The sequence below is a fragment of the Epinephelus moara genome, chromosome 13 (assembly GCF_006386435.1).
Source record: "Epinephelus moara isolate mb chromosome 13, YSFRI_EMoa_1.0, whole genome shotgun sequence".
In the NCBI taxonomy this organism is placed as follows: Eukaryota; Metazoa; Chordata; class Actinopteri; order Perciformes; family Serranidae; genus Epinephelus; species Epinephelus moara.
Window position 1 is genome coordinate 167,865 of NC_065518.1, and position 15,827 is coordinate 183,691.

General features: G+C 43.4%; 1 protein-coding gene across 1 annotated transcript in view; it reads left to right on the forward strand.

Annotated features, from left to right (window-relative positions):
• Positions 1-2,388: 2,388 nt before the first annotated feature.
• jakmip3 (Janus kinase and microtubule interacting protein 3) overlaps positions 2,389-15,827 on the forward strand; it is a 26,940-nt gene continuing 13,501 nt past the window's right edge. The window contains exons 1-10 of the mRNA XM_050060766.1: positions 2,389-2,523; positions 2,615-2,857; positions 4,456-4,695; positions 8,432-8,545; positions 11,170-11,325; positions 11,532-11,669; positions 12,842-12,877; positions 12,991-13,068; positions 14,960-15,064; positions 15,472-15,600. Coding sequence (XP_049916723.1) covers positions 2,389-2,523; positions 2,615-2,857; positions 4,456-4,695; positions 8,432-8,545; positions 11,170-11,325; positions 11,532-11,669; positions 12,842-12,877; positions 12,991-13,068; positions 14,960-15,064; positions 15,472-15,600 — 1,374 coding nt within the window. The remainder of the gene's footprint in view (positions 2,524-2,614; positions 2,858-4,455; positions 4,696-8,431; positions 8,546-11,169; positions 11,326-11,531; positions 11,670-12,841; positions 12,878-12,990; positions 13,069-14,959; positions 15,065-15,471; positions 15,601-15,827) is intronic.

Below are 15,827 nucleotides of genomic sequence, written 5' to 3' on the forward strand. Positions count from 1 at the left end.
ACTCATAGTGTTGTTGTACTCATAGTGGTGTTGTTGTTTCACTCACAGTGTTGTTGTACTCATAGTGGTGTTTTTGTTGTTCTCATAGTGTTGTTGTACTCATATTGTTGTTCTACTCAGTGTTGTTGTTGTTGTTGTACTCTTAGTGTTGTTGTTTGACGCATAGTATTGTTGTACTCATAGTGTTGCTGACCCATGGTGTTGTACTCATAGTGTTGTTGTTCTTGTACTTGTAGTGTTGTTGTTCTTGTAGTATTTTCTGTTTCAGTACTGTTATAAAGCTGTGTGTTTGTCCTGAAGTGAAGCTGACCTCAGATCTGCCCATCAACAGGAAGTAACAACTCAGACATGAAATATGGTTCTGGTTTATTAAAACTGAATTGAGAGGCGGTCTGCAGACAAAGTGGGTTCAATATACTGAAGTAACAACAACAACTTTATCCGTCATTATATCAGCAACCATACAATAACACGTCAAACTCCCTGCGGAGCACAAAACACGTCAACAAATATATAAAAAATTTAAAAAATAACTAAGTAAAAACAAGACACGACAAGAAAATAATAATAAAATAATGTGTGTGTGTGGGGGGGGGGGGGTTATTGTAGTTATTGATCAATCAATCAATCAATCAATCAATTTTATTTATAAAGCCCAATATCACAAATCACAATTTGCCTCACAGGGCTTTACATCATATGACATCCCTCTGTCCTTAGGACCCTCACAGCTGATCAGGAAAAACTTCCCAAAAAACCCTTTAACAGGGAAAAATGGTAGAAACCTCAGGAAGAGCAACTGAGGAGGGATCCCTCTTCCAGGACGGACAGATGTGCAAGAGATGTTCATTCAACAGCTCTCAGGTAGACTCAGGTGTCTCAGGTGTTTCTTCATCTGGTTGTGCAGGTTTTTATGGTGTGTAGCGCCTCCCAGAGGACAGACGTGTAAACACCAGATGTCCAGTGTGAGAAGCATCTAACAGGAATTGTTAATGTTGTTTCCTACAGGCAGCAGTGTGGATGTCTTTCAGGTTGTGGAGTTGTGTGTTCAGTTCAGTTCTGATGTTTTATAGGAATGTTTTGTCTGGAGCTGTACAGCTGACACACACTGAGCCCTGAGCAGGACGCTGCACTGCCGCTTGCAGCCATCTTAGTCTGATGAACGCGAAATAAACCGTCCTGCAGCAGTCAGCAGGATTCATTAACTCTGTCATCACAACAGCTGAGAGGGAAAACAGTTTTTCCAGGAGACCTCCCGATTTGTCCAAGGACTGGACTTCAAATGGCTTTGAAAATGAATGTTTAGGGTGGTTTTAGGACAGGTTCACACATGGCCATAGGCAGCAGTGTTAAGCCAGGCAGGGGAAAGCCAAATTCTCTGAAAATTAGCAATCATCACTATTTTGGTCTAGCCACTCTATTTCATCATAAACAACCCAGAAATGGGGATCAAAGTGCAAAATACTGGACTTCTCCTTTAAAGAAAATTAGAACACAGACATGAAACACATTTTAAGATTTAATGTGACCTAAACTTTCATTAGATATCTTAAGACACACAGATGTCACACATAGAAAACAGTTGATATTTGTCTCTGTTAATTCTGACCAAAACAATTTAAGTTGACTGAACTCTAACCATGGATCAGATTTTTATTTTTATTTTTTTCCCCGTTAAAGGGTTTTTTGGGGAGTTTTTCCTGATCAGCTGTGAGGGTCCTAAGGACAGAGGGATGTCATATGATGTAAAGCCCTGTGAGGCAAATTGTGATTTGTGATATTGGGCTTTATAAATACAGTTGATTGATTGATTGATTGATGATTTAAGGTAACTGAACTCTAACCACAGATTGGATGATTTAAGGTAACCAAACTCTAACCACAGATTAGACTATTTAAAGTAACCGAACTCTAACCAAGGATTAGACTATTTAAGGTGACCAAACTCTGATCTGTGGTTAGAGTTCTGTCACTTTAAATCATCCAATCTATGGTTAGACGATTTAAGGTAACCGAACTCTAACCAGGGATCAGACGATTTAAGGTAACCGAACTCTAACCAAGGATCAGACGATTTAAGGTAACCAAACTCTAACCAAGGATCAGATGATTTAAGGTAACCGAACTCTAACCAAGGATCAGATGATTTAAGGTGACTGAACTCTAACCACAGATTGGATGGTTTAAGCCAACCAAACTCTAACCACAGATTGGATGAGTTAAGGTAACCAAACTCTAACCACAGATCAGATTGTTGTGGTAGGTGATGTCACAATGACTGAGGTGTGTGTTCATGGTTGTGTATTTGTGTGTTGACAGGTCCAGATGTAGTCAAACTTCAGATTGACAGACAGCTCATTGGGGGGGCAGAGCCTTCAGGTGGTGGTGATGTCAAAGAGAGGAGCAGGGGTGCGTGGGAAGGGGGAGCGACCTGATGCCATGGCAACTCTTCAAGCAGCCAATGAGGAGCTGAGAGCCAAACTGACAGACATCCAGATAGAACTACAACATGAAAAGAACAAGGTAAGGACTACAGAACCCAGAGTACTGTTGTGGTCACCATTACCCTTACTGCTGCTGGTGTTGTAGTTCTCATGCAAATGTTGACCCTCAGGTCAGCCGTCTGGAGAGGGAGAAGAGTCAGGAGCTGAAGGCGGAGCATCACCGGGCGACGGTTGCCGTGACAGAGCTAAAGACCAAACTCCATGAGGAGAAGCAGAAGGAACTGGCTGTTACCAGGGAGACGTTACTACGGCAACATGAGATGGAGCTAATGAGAGTCATCAAGATCAAAGATGGAGAGATTCAACGTCTGAACGGACTGGTGCTAACACTGAGGGACGGATCCACAGACAAGGTGACGCATCTGATCCACATCTGTCTGTCTGTCAGCCTATCTGCACATCTGTCTGCACATCTGTCTGTCTGTCTGTCTGTCTGTCTGTCTGTATATCTGTCTGCACGTCTGTCTGTGTCTGTATATCTGTCTGTGTGTTTCTGTCTGTCAACACATCTGTCTGCAGTTCTGTCTGTATATCTGTCTGTCTGTGTGTTTCTGTCTGTCAGCACATCTGTCTGTCTGTCTGTCTGTCTGTCTGTCTGTATATCTGTCTGTATAGCTGTCTGTCTGTCTTCATATCCATCAGTCCATTTTCAGACTTTGGTTTAAATAAAAACAGACTCCAGCTCTCAGTTTTACTTCACCACAAAATAAATTAGCTGTTAGCTTCCTTTCACTGTTAGTTAGAACAACTATTAGCATAACTATTAGCACAACTGTTAGCACAACTATTAGCACAGCTGTGAAGGTGGAACATTTGCAAGCTGCAAAATACTCAAAAAACACCTTTCAGGGGCCGTTTTCATACAAGTTATGTGATGAGGAAATCTTGATTTGTGCTTGTTGTGTACACGTCATAATGATGTGTTCATGATGAGCTCAGGAGGAGTTCTGGTTTATATGATCCAGGACAGGCGCTCGATCCTGAATTTACTGCTCTGTAAATGTTCTGGAATCACTGCTGGACTGACTCCTGTTGGGACTCCAAACTGTCAGCCAGTTAATGAAACCAGTCTCATAAAATACACTAAACTATCAATTTGGAACTTTGATTGATAATTTCATAAATAACTGTCATCAAAATGACCTCATTAATGGTGAAGACAGGACGATGTTCAAGTTCTTGATGAAGCAATTGCTGATTCAGAGTTACCCAACATTAAAAAGATGGTGTTTGATTCACAAAGACAACAAGCAAAACAAAACACACACATCCTAACGAGTAGCTACATACACCTGTGTGTGTGTGTGTGTGTGTGTGTGTGTGTGTGTGTGTGTGTGTGTGTGTGTGTGTGTGTGTGTGAGACAGAGGTTGTCTGCTGTGCGGAGACCACGTTCAGGTAAGAGTCTTTTCTGCTGATGCTGCAGGAGAGAGGTGAGAAGGTGGAGGAAAGGTGGAGCAGGTCCTCCTCCGAGGAGGAGCCAGATGGAGAGCAGAAGCTTCTCTATTAGTGGGCTTAGTGACATCACAGGTCACATGTCACATTAGTGCCCAATCGCGTTTGAAGCTGGGTCCATGGGCAGGAAGACACACTGAGGTGTGACATGAAGCATCACGGGAGTTTGAGTGCCAAATGGCTGTCCTTTGTCTGATGAACAAATGAGGCTAGAAAAGTTATTTGGATGGGTCTGGGTTCACATGTCCAGTTTGTTCATGTGTCCAGTTTGTTCATGTCTCCAGTTTTCTCACATGTCCAGTCCTCCTCTTGTCTCCAGGTGTGTGGGATAATTTAACTCCCCCTCTTGTCTCCAGGTGTGTGGGATAATTTAACTCCTCCTCTTGTCTCCAGGTGTGTGGGATAATTTAACTCCCCCTCTTGTCTCCAGGTGTGTGGGATAATTTAACTCCTCAGGAGTGAAATAATGTTCAGATTCTTTGTACTCTTGTTCCTCAGGTGAGGAGTGCCCTGCTAGCGGAGGTGGAGGAAGCAAGGAGGAGCTGGGAGGCGGAGCGGTGTCGCCTCCAGCAGGAGGTTCAGGAGCTGCGAGGAGCAAAGAGGAGTGCTGAGGAGGCTCTGACATCAGCTCAACAGGCCTGCCAGGCCCGAGCAGCCGAACTGCGATCAGCTCATCACCAACACCAGGAGGAGCTGAACAAGACCAAGAGAGACTGTGAGAGGGAGATCCGCCGACTGGTACGAGTCACTGTCACACACACCCCACTGTTTACACACTCACATGACGATGCCCTGGTACCCCCACCCCCGGCACCATGGTCATCATGTCTAATACAGACCATAATATCCTTTCATTTTGCCATGGTAACGATGGCTGAATTCTTGGAATGTTCCTCCTGACTGAATGAAGCTTCAGAGTATCTCACAAAACAACCTTCAGCTTCAGGTCAGAAATAATGAACTTTGAAACATCACTCGAGTTAATAAAGTTTCAATCAGCTGAAATCAGAACAGACGACAGCGTTCACACACAACTCTGCACTCAGTGAGGACACACACCCAATAATGACTCTATTATTACAGAGACAAGAACACAGACTGAGACAGACACAGAGTGGTACCACACAACCAAGAGTGACACACTGATGGGTACTACACACTGTACACACTGTATCTACACACTGTGTCCACACACTGAAGCTCACTTCCTGTTTTCTGAGTTTTGTAGTAACATGTTTATCAGTAACAACAGTAAAATGCAATTTGTGGAGGAAGGTTTCAGACTGAGGTTTCAGACTGAGGTTTCGGGCTGAGGTTTCGGACTGAGGTTTCGGACTGAGGTTTTGGACTGGGTTCAGACTGAGGTTTCAGACTGAGGTTTCGGACTGAGGTTTCAGGCTGAGGTTTCAGGCTGAGGTTTCGGACTGAGGTTTCAGACTGAGGTTTCAGGCTGAGGTTTCAGACTGAGGTTTTGGACTGAGGTTTCAGACTGGTTTCGGACTGAGGTTTTGGACTGATGTCGCTGGTGCAGCGCTCTGTTTCATTGATGAGTTTGACTGTACAATAAACTGCTCCATCAGTTTGACAGTGAGCTCATCACTTTTTTGAGGCGTTCCACCGTGATTGAATCGACTGAATTGACTGAAATCAAAACACAGTGAGATGATTTGTCTCGTGCTTTGTTCAGAGAGAGAAACAAGTGAATAATGTCAGCCTCCTAACAACCTAAAGTATGACAAACAGCTTTGTGGTTTTCACAGGTCCATGTGGTTCTGAGGGTCAAAGACTCAGATCAGGTTCCAGTTATTCTGAGTCGAGTCAGGACTGGTTTTACTGCTGTAGGTGTCTGTGTCCACGTGTCTGGACCCTGATGGACCCGAGCGTCGCCGCTGTCGGCTCTGATCACATGTTTTTATCACAGCAGGAGAAAACAGTTTGTGTAGAAAACAGAGGGGGACAGTGAGGACAGAAATGGAGACAGTTTTTTGGTAACGTCAGTTTTTATTATAAATTTGTCCCTGAATATAAAAACTAAATATTTTATGGGCTTTACTCGACGCTATTTTTATCTCAGTGTTCGTCAACTGATCCAGTGAATCAGGCTGCTGGTGTCCTCTGTCTTCTCTGTCCGAATCGAGGATGTTTTAGATCCTCAGGTCTGTTCGAGTCCTCCATCGAGTTGGGTTCAGCCCCGCCCCTTACTTGTGTGTCTGACTAACTCTGCCCCTTACCTGTCTGACTGACCCCTCTGAGCTAACCTGACTAACCCTGTCCTGACTAACCTGTCTGTCTTCTGTCTCTAACTGGTCTGTCTGTCTGTCTGTCTGTCTGTCTGTGTGTCTGTGTGTCTGTGTGTCTGTGTGTCTGTCTGTCTGTCTGTCTGTCTGTCTGTGGTTCTGTGTGCAGATGGATGAGATAAAGCTGAAGGACAGAGCTGTCAGAGATGGATGAGATAAAGCTGAAGGACAGAGCTGTCAGTGTTTTGGATAAAGCCCTGGGGCTGCAGGCTGGACACGCCCACCGCCTCCAGCTGCAGACTCAGGCTGCCGAGCAGCAAATCGCAGCCCTGAGAGACGCACAGAGGGTGGGACTTAACCACCCAGGCCAAGCCCTTAACCCCACCCCTAACACTTCTCCTCACATTGTAAGCTCCGCCTCTGCTCGTACTGCATGAAATAACTTCACTTCATGTCACAGTTGAACCACAACATGTTAACTGGTCATCATCATGGTGAACGTCAGGCTCCGCCTCCTTCAGAACATGGATATACAAACATAGACGCCTCACTGGCTGCTGGATCACATGTCAGTGGTGCCGCCATGTGGGAGAGGGCAAGTCTTCCTGTAAAGAAATGACAGTAAACAGGAGCTGCAGTTTTGCTGGATAAAACGTTTCTCAGCTCAGTGAGTCGGTTTTATATTTCAGGGTTTATGATTTAAGTTTTATTCAATTTGTAGTTTCTGCTGGACGCTGAGTGGAGGAGTGTCAGACTGACGTCAGCTGAACTACCTTACATGGTGAATAACTCCATCATTTTAGAACGGACACCACAAGAACACGTGTTCTTTGTTTAGATTGAATAATGTGTGTGTTTAATTGCTTGCAACAAATAATGGCTTGCAACATTAGCATGTTAGCTATGTTAGCTTTGGCTGATTGCTAACATGTAGGAACAAACTTCTATGATCCATCGTCTGTTTGAGAACATGTTCTTGTGGTGTCCGTTCTAAAATGATGGAGTTAATGAGCAGACATTGTTAGTTAGCTAGATTAAAAGTCATCTACTTCCAGATGTCTTCACAAACATTAACCAGGACAATAAAAACAATAACATTATTCCTCACAATGATGAATTATTATTCACCATGTAAGGTAGTTCAGCTGACGTCAGTCTGACACTCAACGTCCAGCAGAAACTACAGACTGAATAAAACTTTAAATCTGTTGCAGATCATAAACCCTGAAATATAAAACCGACTCACTGAGCTGAGAAATAAAAACAATACAGAATTTTATATCCAGAAAAAACTGCAGCTCCTGTTTACTGCCATTTCTTTACAGAAAGTCTTGCCCTCTCCAACATGGCAGCCTCGCTGACGTGCCACTGTAATGGGCTGACAGTCAATATGGCGTCTTAGTTTGTATGTCTATGCTTCAGAGTCATCATGACATCATCGAACGCATGATCACTGCTCAGTCTCAGTAAGGACTCAGGTGGATCCTCCGGTCCTCAGTATCCCACAGTCCACTGCTCCCTTTTCACTGGACCAATGACAATCCTCCATTTTCAATTTGAGATTTGATAAACGGACAGCGACAGGTGCAGTGAACGGATTCTGTCTGATGATGTCACAAACTGTGACTGAAATCACAAACTGTGACATCACCTTGCCTGCAGTGACCAGGATGTTTTCATGCAGAGAGCTGACGTGATGACGTCGCTCTGTCGAGAGCTGATGTGCATCAGTGCTGGTGAATCCTGACGTGTTTGGTTCAGACACCGCCGATGTGTGTGTGTGTCACTCTGTACGGTCCACCTCTCTGCTTCCTGTGTGTCTCTGATTGGACCGTGACAAAGCGCCGCTGCTTCGTCTGTCTGAAGTTTAAATGTTTTAAACACTGAACTCTGTCGGATGATTAAAGTTCATACTCTGATACTTCAGCTGTTTGTTAATGAAGTACAAATACTACTGTTAAAACTACAACACATCCTGTCACAGGTAGAATCCATACTGCTGTCATTTATTCTACAGTCAGACACAGCTGTGTTATTGGCTGTGAGAGAAGAAGTGCATCCTGGGAGTCATAGTTGTCTTCTGTCCTTCAGTCTTTATGTCCTCACACATCTTCACGTTTTTATGTCCATCAGCAGCACAGAAATGAAGCAACACGGTTACTGCAGGAACCTGAACTGTGTGTGTGTGTGTGTGTGTGTGTGTGTGTGTGTGTGTGTGTGTGTGTGCGTGCGTGCAGTCTCAGGAGGACCGGGACACTCGGAGGTTTCAGTTAAAAATCGCAGAGCTCAGCGCTGTTGTCAGGAAGTTGGAGGATCGAAACGCTCTGCTGTCTGAGGAACGCAACGAACTGGTAACAAACATACATACACATTATACACACACACACACACACACACACACTGGACACACACGTTTCTATACATGTGAGGACCCCCACTGACATCATTCAGTTCCTAGACCCCAAACCAGAACTAGAACCTTAACCAACAGAGTCTGGACCTTCAAATGATCCATGTCCTCACAGTGTAGAAATGTCCTCAGGATGCAGACATGTCCTCACGATGTTGAAATGTCCAATGTAGAAATGTCCTCAGGGTGCAGACAAGTCCTCACAATGCAGAAATGTCCTCAGGATGCAGACATGTCCTCACGATGTTGAAATGTCCAATGTATAAATGTCCTCAGGGTGCAAACAAGTCCTCACAATGCAGAAATGTCCTCAGGGTGCAGACAAGTCCTCACAATGCAGAAATGTCCTCACAGTGTAGAAGTGTCCTCACAATGTAGAAATGTCCTCAGGGTGCAGACAAGTCCTCACAGTGTAGAAATGCCCTCACAATGTATAAATGTCCTCAGGGTGCAAACAAGTCCTCACAATGCAGAAATGTCCTCAGGGTGCAGACAAGTCCTCACAATGCAGAAATGTCCTCAGGATGCAGAAATGTCCTCACAGTGTAGAAGTGTCCTCACAATGCAGAAATGTCCTCAGGATGCAGAAATGTCCTCACAATGTAGAAATGTCCTCACAATGTAGAAATGTCCTCACAGTGTAGAAATGTCCTCACAATGCAGAAATGTCCTCACGATGTAGAAATGTCCTCACAATGTAGAAATGTCCTCAGGGTGCAAACAAGTCCTCACAATGTAGAAATGTCCTCAGAGTGCAGACAAGTCCTCACAATGCAGAAATGTCCTCAGGATGCAGAAATGTCCTCACAGTGTAGAAGTGTCCTCACAATGCAGAAATGTCCTCAGGATGCAGAAATGTCCTCACAGTGTAGAAGTGCCCTCACAATGTAGAAATGTCCTTCAGGGTGCAGACAAGTCCTCACAATGCAGAAATGTCCTCAGGATGCAGAAATGTCCTCACAGTGTAGAAGTGTCCTCACAATGTAGAAATGTCCTCAGGGTGCAGACAAGCCCTCACAATGTAGAAATGTCCTCACAGTGTAGAAATGTCCTCACAATGCAGAAATGTCCTCACAATGTAGAAATGTCCTCACAATGTAGAAATGTCCTCAGGGTGCAAACAAGTCCTCACAATGCAGAAATGTCCTCAGAGTGCAGACAAGTCCTCACAATGTAGAAATGTCCTCAGGGTGCAAACATCCTCAGGATGCAGACATGTCCTCAGTGCTAAGGTTAAAACTCAAACTAGTTCTCACCGATTCAGACATAAAGACAAACTTTATCACCATAAATCCTCAAAATCTGTTTTATTTACTGTATTTTTCATAATCCAGTCAGACAACTCACATTTAAATGTTTAACTGCCTGAGCCAGCTCGCAGGCGCCGCTCCATTTTGTGTATGTATTCCTATTTTAGTGTTTTATGTATATTTACTATTATAACCTGTATTTTGTAATAGGTGTGTATTTGAATGTGTATCTGGATGTGTATTTTGTAACAGGTGTGTATTTGACTGCATCTGGATGTGTATTTTGTAACAGGTGTGTATTTGAGTGTGTGTCTGGATGTGTATTTTGTAACAGGTGTGTATTTGAGTGCATCTGGATGTGTATTTTGTAACAGGTTTGTAACAGGTGTGTATTTGAGTGCATCTGGATGTGTATTTTGTAACAGGTTTGTATTTGAGTGCATCTGGATGTGTATTTTGTAAAAGGTGTGTATTTGAGTGTGTGTCTGGATGTGTATTTTGTAACAGGTGAGTATTTGAGTGCATCTGGATGTGTATTTTGTAACAGGTGTGTATTTGAGTGTGTATCTGGATGTGTATTTTGTAACAGTTGTGTATTTGAGTGCATCTGGATGTGTATTTTGTAACAGGTGTGTATTTGAGTGCATCTGGATGTGTATTTTGTAACAGGTGTGTATTCGAGTGCATCTGGATGTGTATTTTGTAACAGGTGTGTATTTGAGTGTGTATCTGGATGTGTATTTTGTAACAGGTGTTTATTTGAGTGTATCTGGATGTGTATTTTGTAACAGATGTTTATTTGACTGTATCTGGATGTGTATTTTGTAACAGGTGTGTATTTGAGTGTGTATCTGGATGTGTATTTTGTAACAGGTGTTTATTTGAGTGCATCTGGATGTGTATTTTGTAACAGGTGTGTATTTGAGTGTGTATCCGGATGTGTATTTTGTAACAGGTGTGTATTTGAGTGTATCTGGATGTGTATTTTGTAACAGGTGTTTATTTGAGTGCATCTGGATGTGTATTTTGTAACGGGTGTGAATTTTAGTGTGTATCTGGATGTGTATTTTGTAACAGGTGTGTATTTGAATGTGTATCTGGATGTGTATTCTGTAACAGGTGTGTATTTGAGTGTATCTGGATGTGTATTTTGTAACGGGTGTGTATTGAGTGTATCTGGATGTGTATTTTGTAACAGGTGTGTATTTGAGTGTATCTGGATGTGTATTTTGTAACGGGTGTGTATTTGAGTGTACCTGGATGTGTATTTTGTAACGGGTGTGTATTTGAGTGTATCTGGATGTGTATTTTGCAGCTGAAGCGTCTCAGGGAGGCAGAGAGTCAGTTTCTTCCTCTTCTTGACAAAAACAAACGTCTGAGCAGGAAGAACGAGGAGCTGGCTCTCGCGGTGCGTCGTCTCGACAACAAGCTTCGCTTCGTCACCCAGGAGAACATGGAGATGGTAACTATGGTAACCCCTGACCCTGTACCTCGACAACACACTGACAAACACCGTCTGAGTTCTGCTTCAGTCAGAGAGTCTGACAGTCAGTTCATCCGACTGTAACTCTGAATCTAAAAAACAGCATGCATACCATCAGTCTCCATGGTAACAGACAGTACAGCATTTGTACCATCAGTTTCCATGGTAACAGTCATGTTTGTTGCTGTCCACAGAGGAGACCGAGTTCTTTAAACGACCTGGACCGAAGTCATTCCACCAGTTACCATGGTTACAGTCAGGATGAGAGAGAGATGGAGTTTCTACGGTTACAAGTTCTGGAGCAACAACACATCATCGACGACCTGTCCAAGGTACTTCTACTGCTACTGCTGCTACTACTACTGCTGCTGCTACTGCTACTGCTGCTAATACTACTGCTACTGCTACTGCTGCTACTACTGCTGCTGCTGCTACTACTACTGCTGCTGCTACTGCTGCTACTACTACTGCTGCTACTACTGCTGCTGCTACTACTGCTGCTGCTACTGCTACTGCTGCTGCTGCTACTGCTACTGCTACCGCTGCTGCTGCTACTACTGCTACTGCTACTGCTGCTACTGTTACTGCTACTGCTACTACTGCTGCTACTGCTACTGCTGCTGCTACTACTACTGCTGCTGCTACTGCTACTGCTGCTGCTACTACTGCTACTGCTACTGCTACTGCTGCTACTGTTACTGCTACTGCTACTACTGCTGCTACTGCTGCTACTACTGCTGCTGCTACTGCTACTGCTGCTGCTACTGCTACTGCTGCTACTGTTACTGCTACTACTGCTGCTACTGTTACTGCTACTGCTACTACTGCTGCTACTGCTGCTGCTACTACTGTGCTACTGCTACTCCTGCTGCTACTACTACTACTACTGCTGCTACTACTGCTGCTGCTACTACTACTGTGCTACTGCTACTCCTGCTACTACCACTACTACTACTATTACTGCTACTGCTACTACTACTACTACTGCTACTGCTACTACTACTACTGCTACTATTACTGCTACTGCTGCTGCTACTGCTGCTGCTAATGCTACTACTGCTACTACTACTACTACTACTGCTACTACTACTGGTACTGTTACTCCTGCTACTGCTGCTACTGCTAGTACTACTGGTACTGTTACTCCTGCTACTGCTTCTACTACTGCTACTGCTACTGTTGCTACTGCTACTGCTTCTACTACTACTGCTACTGCTACTGCTGCTACTGCTACTGCTACTACTACTGGTACTGTTACTCCTGCTACTGCTACTACTGCTACTGCTACTGCTTCTACTACTGCTACGCCAACACATCATTGATGATGTGTGTGAGGTACTAATCCTACAAGTATTAGTACTGATACTGCTAATGTAATTTCAACATGACATCATTTATGACCTGTCATAACACATGACATCATTTATGACCTGTCATGATACATGACATTGATGACCTGTCCACAGTAAAAATACTCTGAATTAAACTGTGTTTGTGTTTTTAGGCTCTGGAGACGGCTGGTTATGTAAAGAATGTTATAGTAAGTACTCCGAAGTACTGCAGCTATACTTTCAACTGCCTCTGATCCAGGACACACTTCTCTTCTTGAATGAATGAATGAATGAATGAATGATGTTGCTGTGTGTCCTGCAGGAGAGAGACATGTTGCTGAGATACAGACGTCAGGAATCAGTGAGGAGGAAACGAACCTTCAGAGCCTGCAGGGTTAGTGTTACTTATACTGCTAATACTACTAATACTACTAATACTGCTAATGCTGCTAATGCTACTAATACTGCTAATACTACTAATACTACTAATACTGCTAATACTGCTAATGCTGCTAATACTATTGCTGCTAATACTGCTAATTCTGCTAGTACTGCTTATACTACTAATATTGCTACTACTACTAATATTGCTTATACTACTAATGCTGCTAATGCTGCTAATACTACTAATACTGCTTATACTACTAATACTGCTAATACTGCTACTGCTACTAATACTGCTTATACTTCTAATACTGCTTGTACTGCTCATACTACTAATACAGCTAATGCTGCTAATGCTACTAATACTGCTAATACTACTAATACTGCTAATACTGCTAATGCTACTAATACTGCTAATTCTGCTAGTACTGCTTATACTACTAATACTGCTAATGCTACTAATACTGCTTATTCTACTAATGCTGCTAATACTACTAATGCTGCTAATACAACTAATACAGCAAATGCTGCTAGTACTACTAATACTGTTAATACTGCTAATTCTGCTAGTACTGCTAATAGTAGTAGAATTTTGCTGCTGAACCCTTTTAATCAAAAACATTAACATTTTATTGAGATTAAAAATTGCAGGGTGAGACATAGTAGACTCAAAATGAGGCCGTTGCTCATTAGTAACTCGCTATTATCTTGGTATATGCATCAGCAAATATCAGGTAATGGGTGTTGGTTGGCATTACACAAAAACAGAAAGACAAATTAACAGTGACAGTATAAAAAAAATTAAACCATAGAGAAATTATTTTTATTGTATTTTTTATACTTAATACAGTGAAAAACATGTGTATCATATTATGTATGATGATAAAAAATAAATAAATAGAACAAGGTTGAAACTCTTGTCTGTCTATTGATTTCAGATACAGTGATTACAAACAGCAGGTCAGTAAAAGCCGTGGCGGGTGAGTGGCAACTGCCTCAATCAGCTGTAGTTGTCGCGGCAGGTCCGTAAAATCCGCAGCAGGTATAATGAAATTCCCCACTTTGAGAACCACTGGGTATCCCTACAGACAGTGGCAAGTCCGTGGCAGGAGATAGAGACAGAGAGAGAGAAAGAGAGAGAGAAGGAGAGAGGGGGAGAGAGAGAGGTAAACAGCTGTTCACCACCCCCACCCACCACCCCTGTGATTTTGGCATTCATAAATTCAACAAATATTTAGTGCTCTGATAATGCTACATTCTTTTGTGCCAAGTCTTAATGGTTAAATCACTTTTTATTATCGTTATTTTTTATTAAAAACTATCATTTAACAGCCCCACAGTCACTTAATCCTGTGGCAGCTGCTTCAAACAGCTGTAGTTGCCGTGGCAGGTCGGTAAATGCCGTGGTAGGTGAGTGGCAAGTGCCTCAAACAGCCTCAGTTGTCGTGGCAAGTCGGTAATGCCGCGGCAAGTCAGTGGCAAGTGCCTCAAACAGCCTCAGCTGCCGCGGCAAGTCAGTGGCACCTGAGGATGCCACCGGAAGTTGCAACAGCAAACAGCGACAGCTGCCGCGGCATCTGAAGTTGCCACTGGAAATGCCACGGCTAACTGCCTCTGCCATGATTTGCGCTTGCCCTTACTGACAGCTAGTACTAACATTCAACCAACAGTGCACCTGTTCATACTGGTGTTGTGGTCTCAGCAGACTGAATGTCAGTGTCTGTATTTGAAAGCTCTGATGAAGTTCATGTGTTTGTTTTTGTGTAAGTGGACCTTTGATCAGAGGTTCTCTACAGACGTGTCAGAAAGACCTCAACAGTCTCTGTAACACACTGATCATTCTCATGTTCACATGTTCTCCTGTTCACATGTCCTCCTTTCATCATGTTTTGTTGTGTTCCTTAAAGGTCATAGAGACGTTCTACGGTTATGATGAAGAGGCGTCGGTGGACTCTGACGGATCATCCTTGTCGTTCCACACTGACAGAACTCCAGACACTGAACCAGATGAGGTACACACACACACACACACCTGGAACCTGTTTAGGGTTGTAGTGGATCAGAGGATCCAGAACCTCATCAGGGATCAGCCGTGGTTAAATGTACGACCAGAGTGAAAGAAACAAATGTTCTGCTTTGTGAAAACATGTTTTTATCTCAACACCTCCTGTTTTAGTCCAACCGTCTAGGATGAGAACTCAACTGGTTCTCTGTGACCGCCAACACATCTGAGTTTCATCAGACTGATACGCTTTTATCGTGTTTAACATCAGATGTCCTGACAGATCGTATTTATTAACAGACAATTAATTAATTTCATCATCAGGTCTCCTACGAAGGATTATCTTCTGTCTGACTGGCTCTGGTTCTGGTCTGGCTGGTCTTTACTGGTCTGACTGGTCCTGTTTATGTGTTTCAGGTGTGTGTGCGTGAGGAGTCGGAATTCCGTTACCGCCAGCTGACTCAGGAGTATCAGGCGCTGCAGCGAGCGTACGCTCTGCTGACAGAGACGAGCGGAGGACACTACGACCCTGAGAAGGAGATCAAGGTAACACAACCTCTGAGCAAGGCACTAACAGGTCAATGGTTCTATTCTCTGTAATGAAGCAAGGCACTGACAGGTCAATGGTTCTATTCTCTGTAATGAAACAAGGCACTGACAGATCAATGGGTTCTATTCTCTGTAATGAAGCAAGGCACTAACAGATCAATGGTTCTATTCTCTGTAATGAAGCAAGGCACTAACAGGTCAATGGTTCTATTCTCTGTAATGAA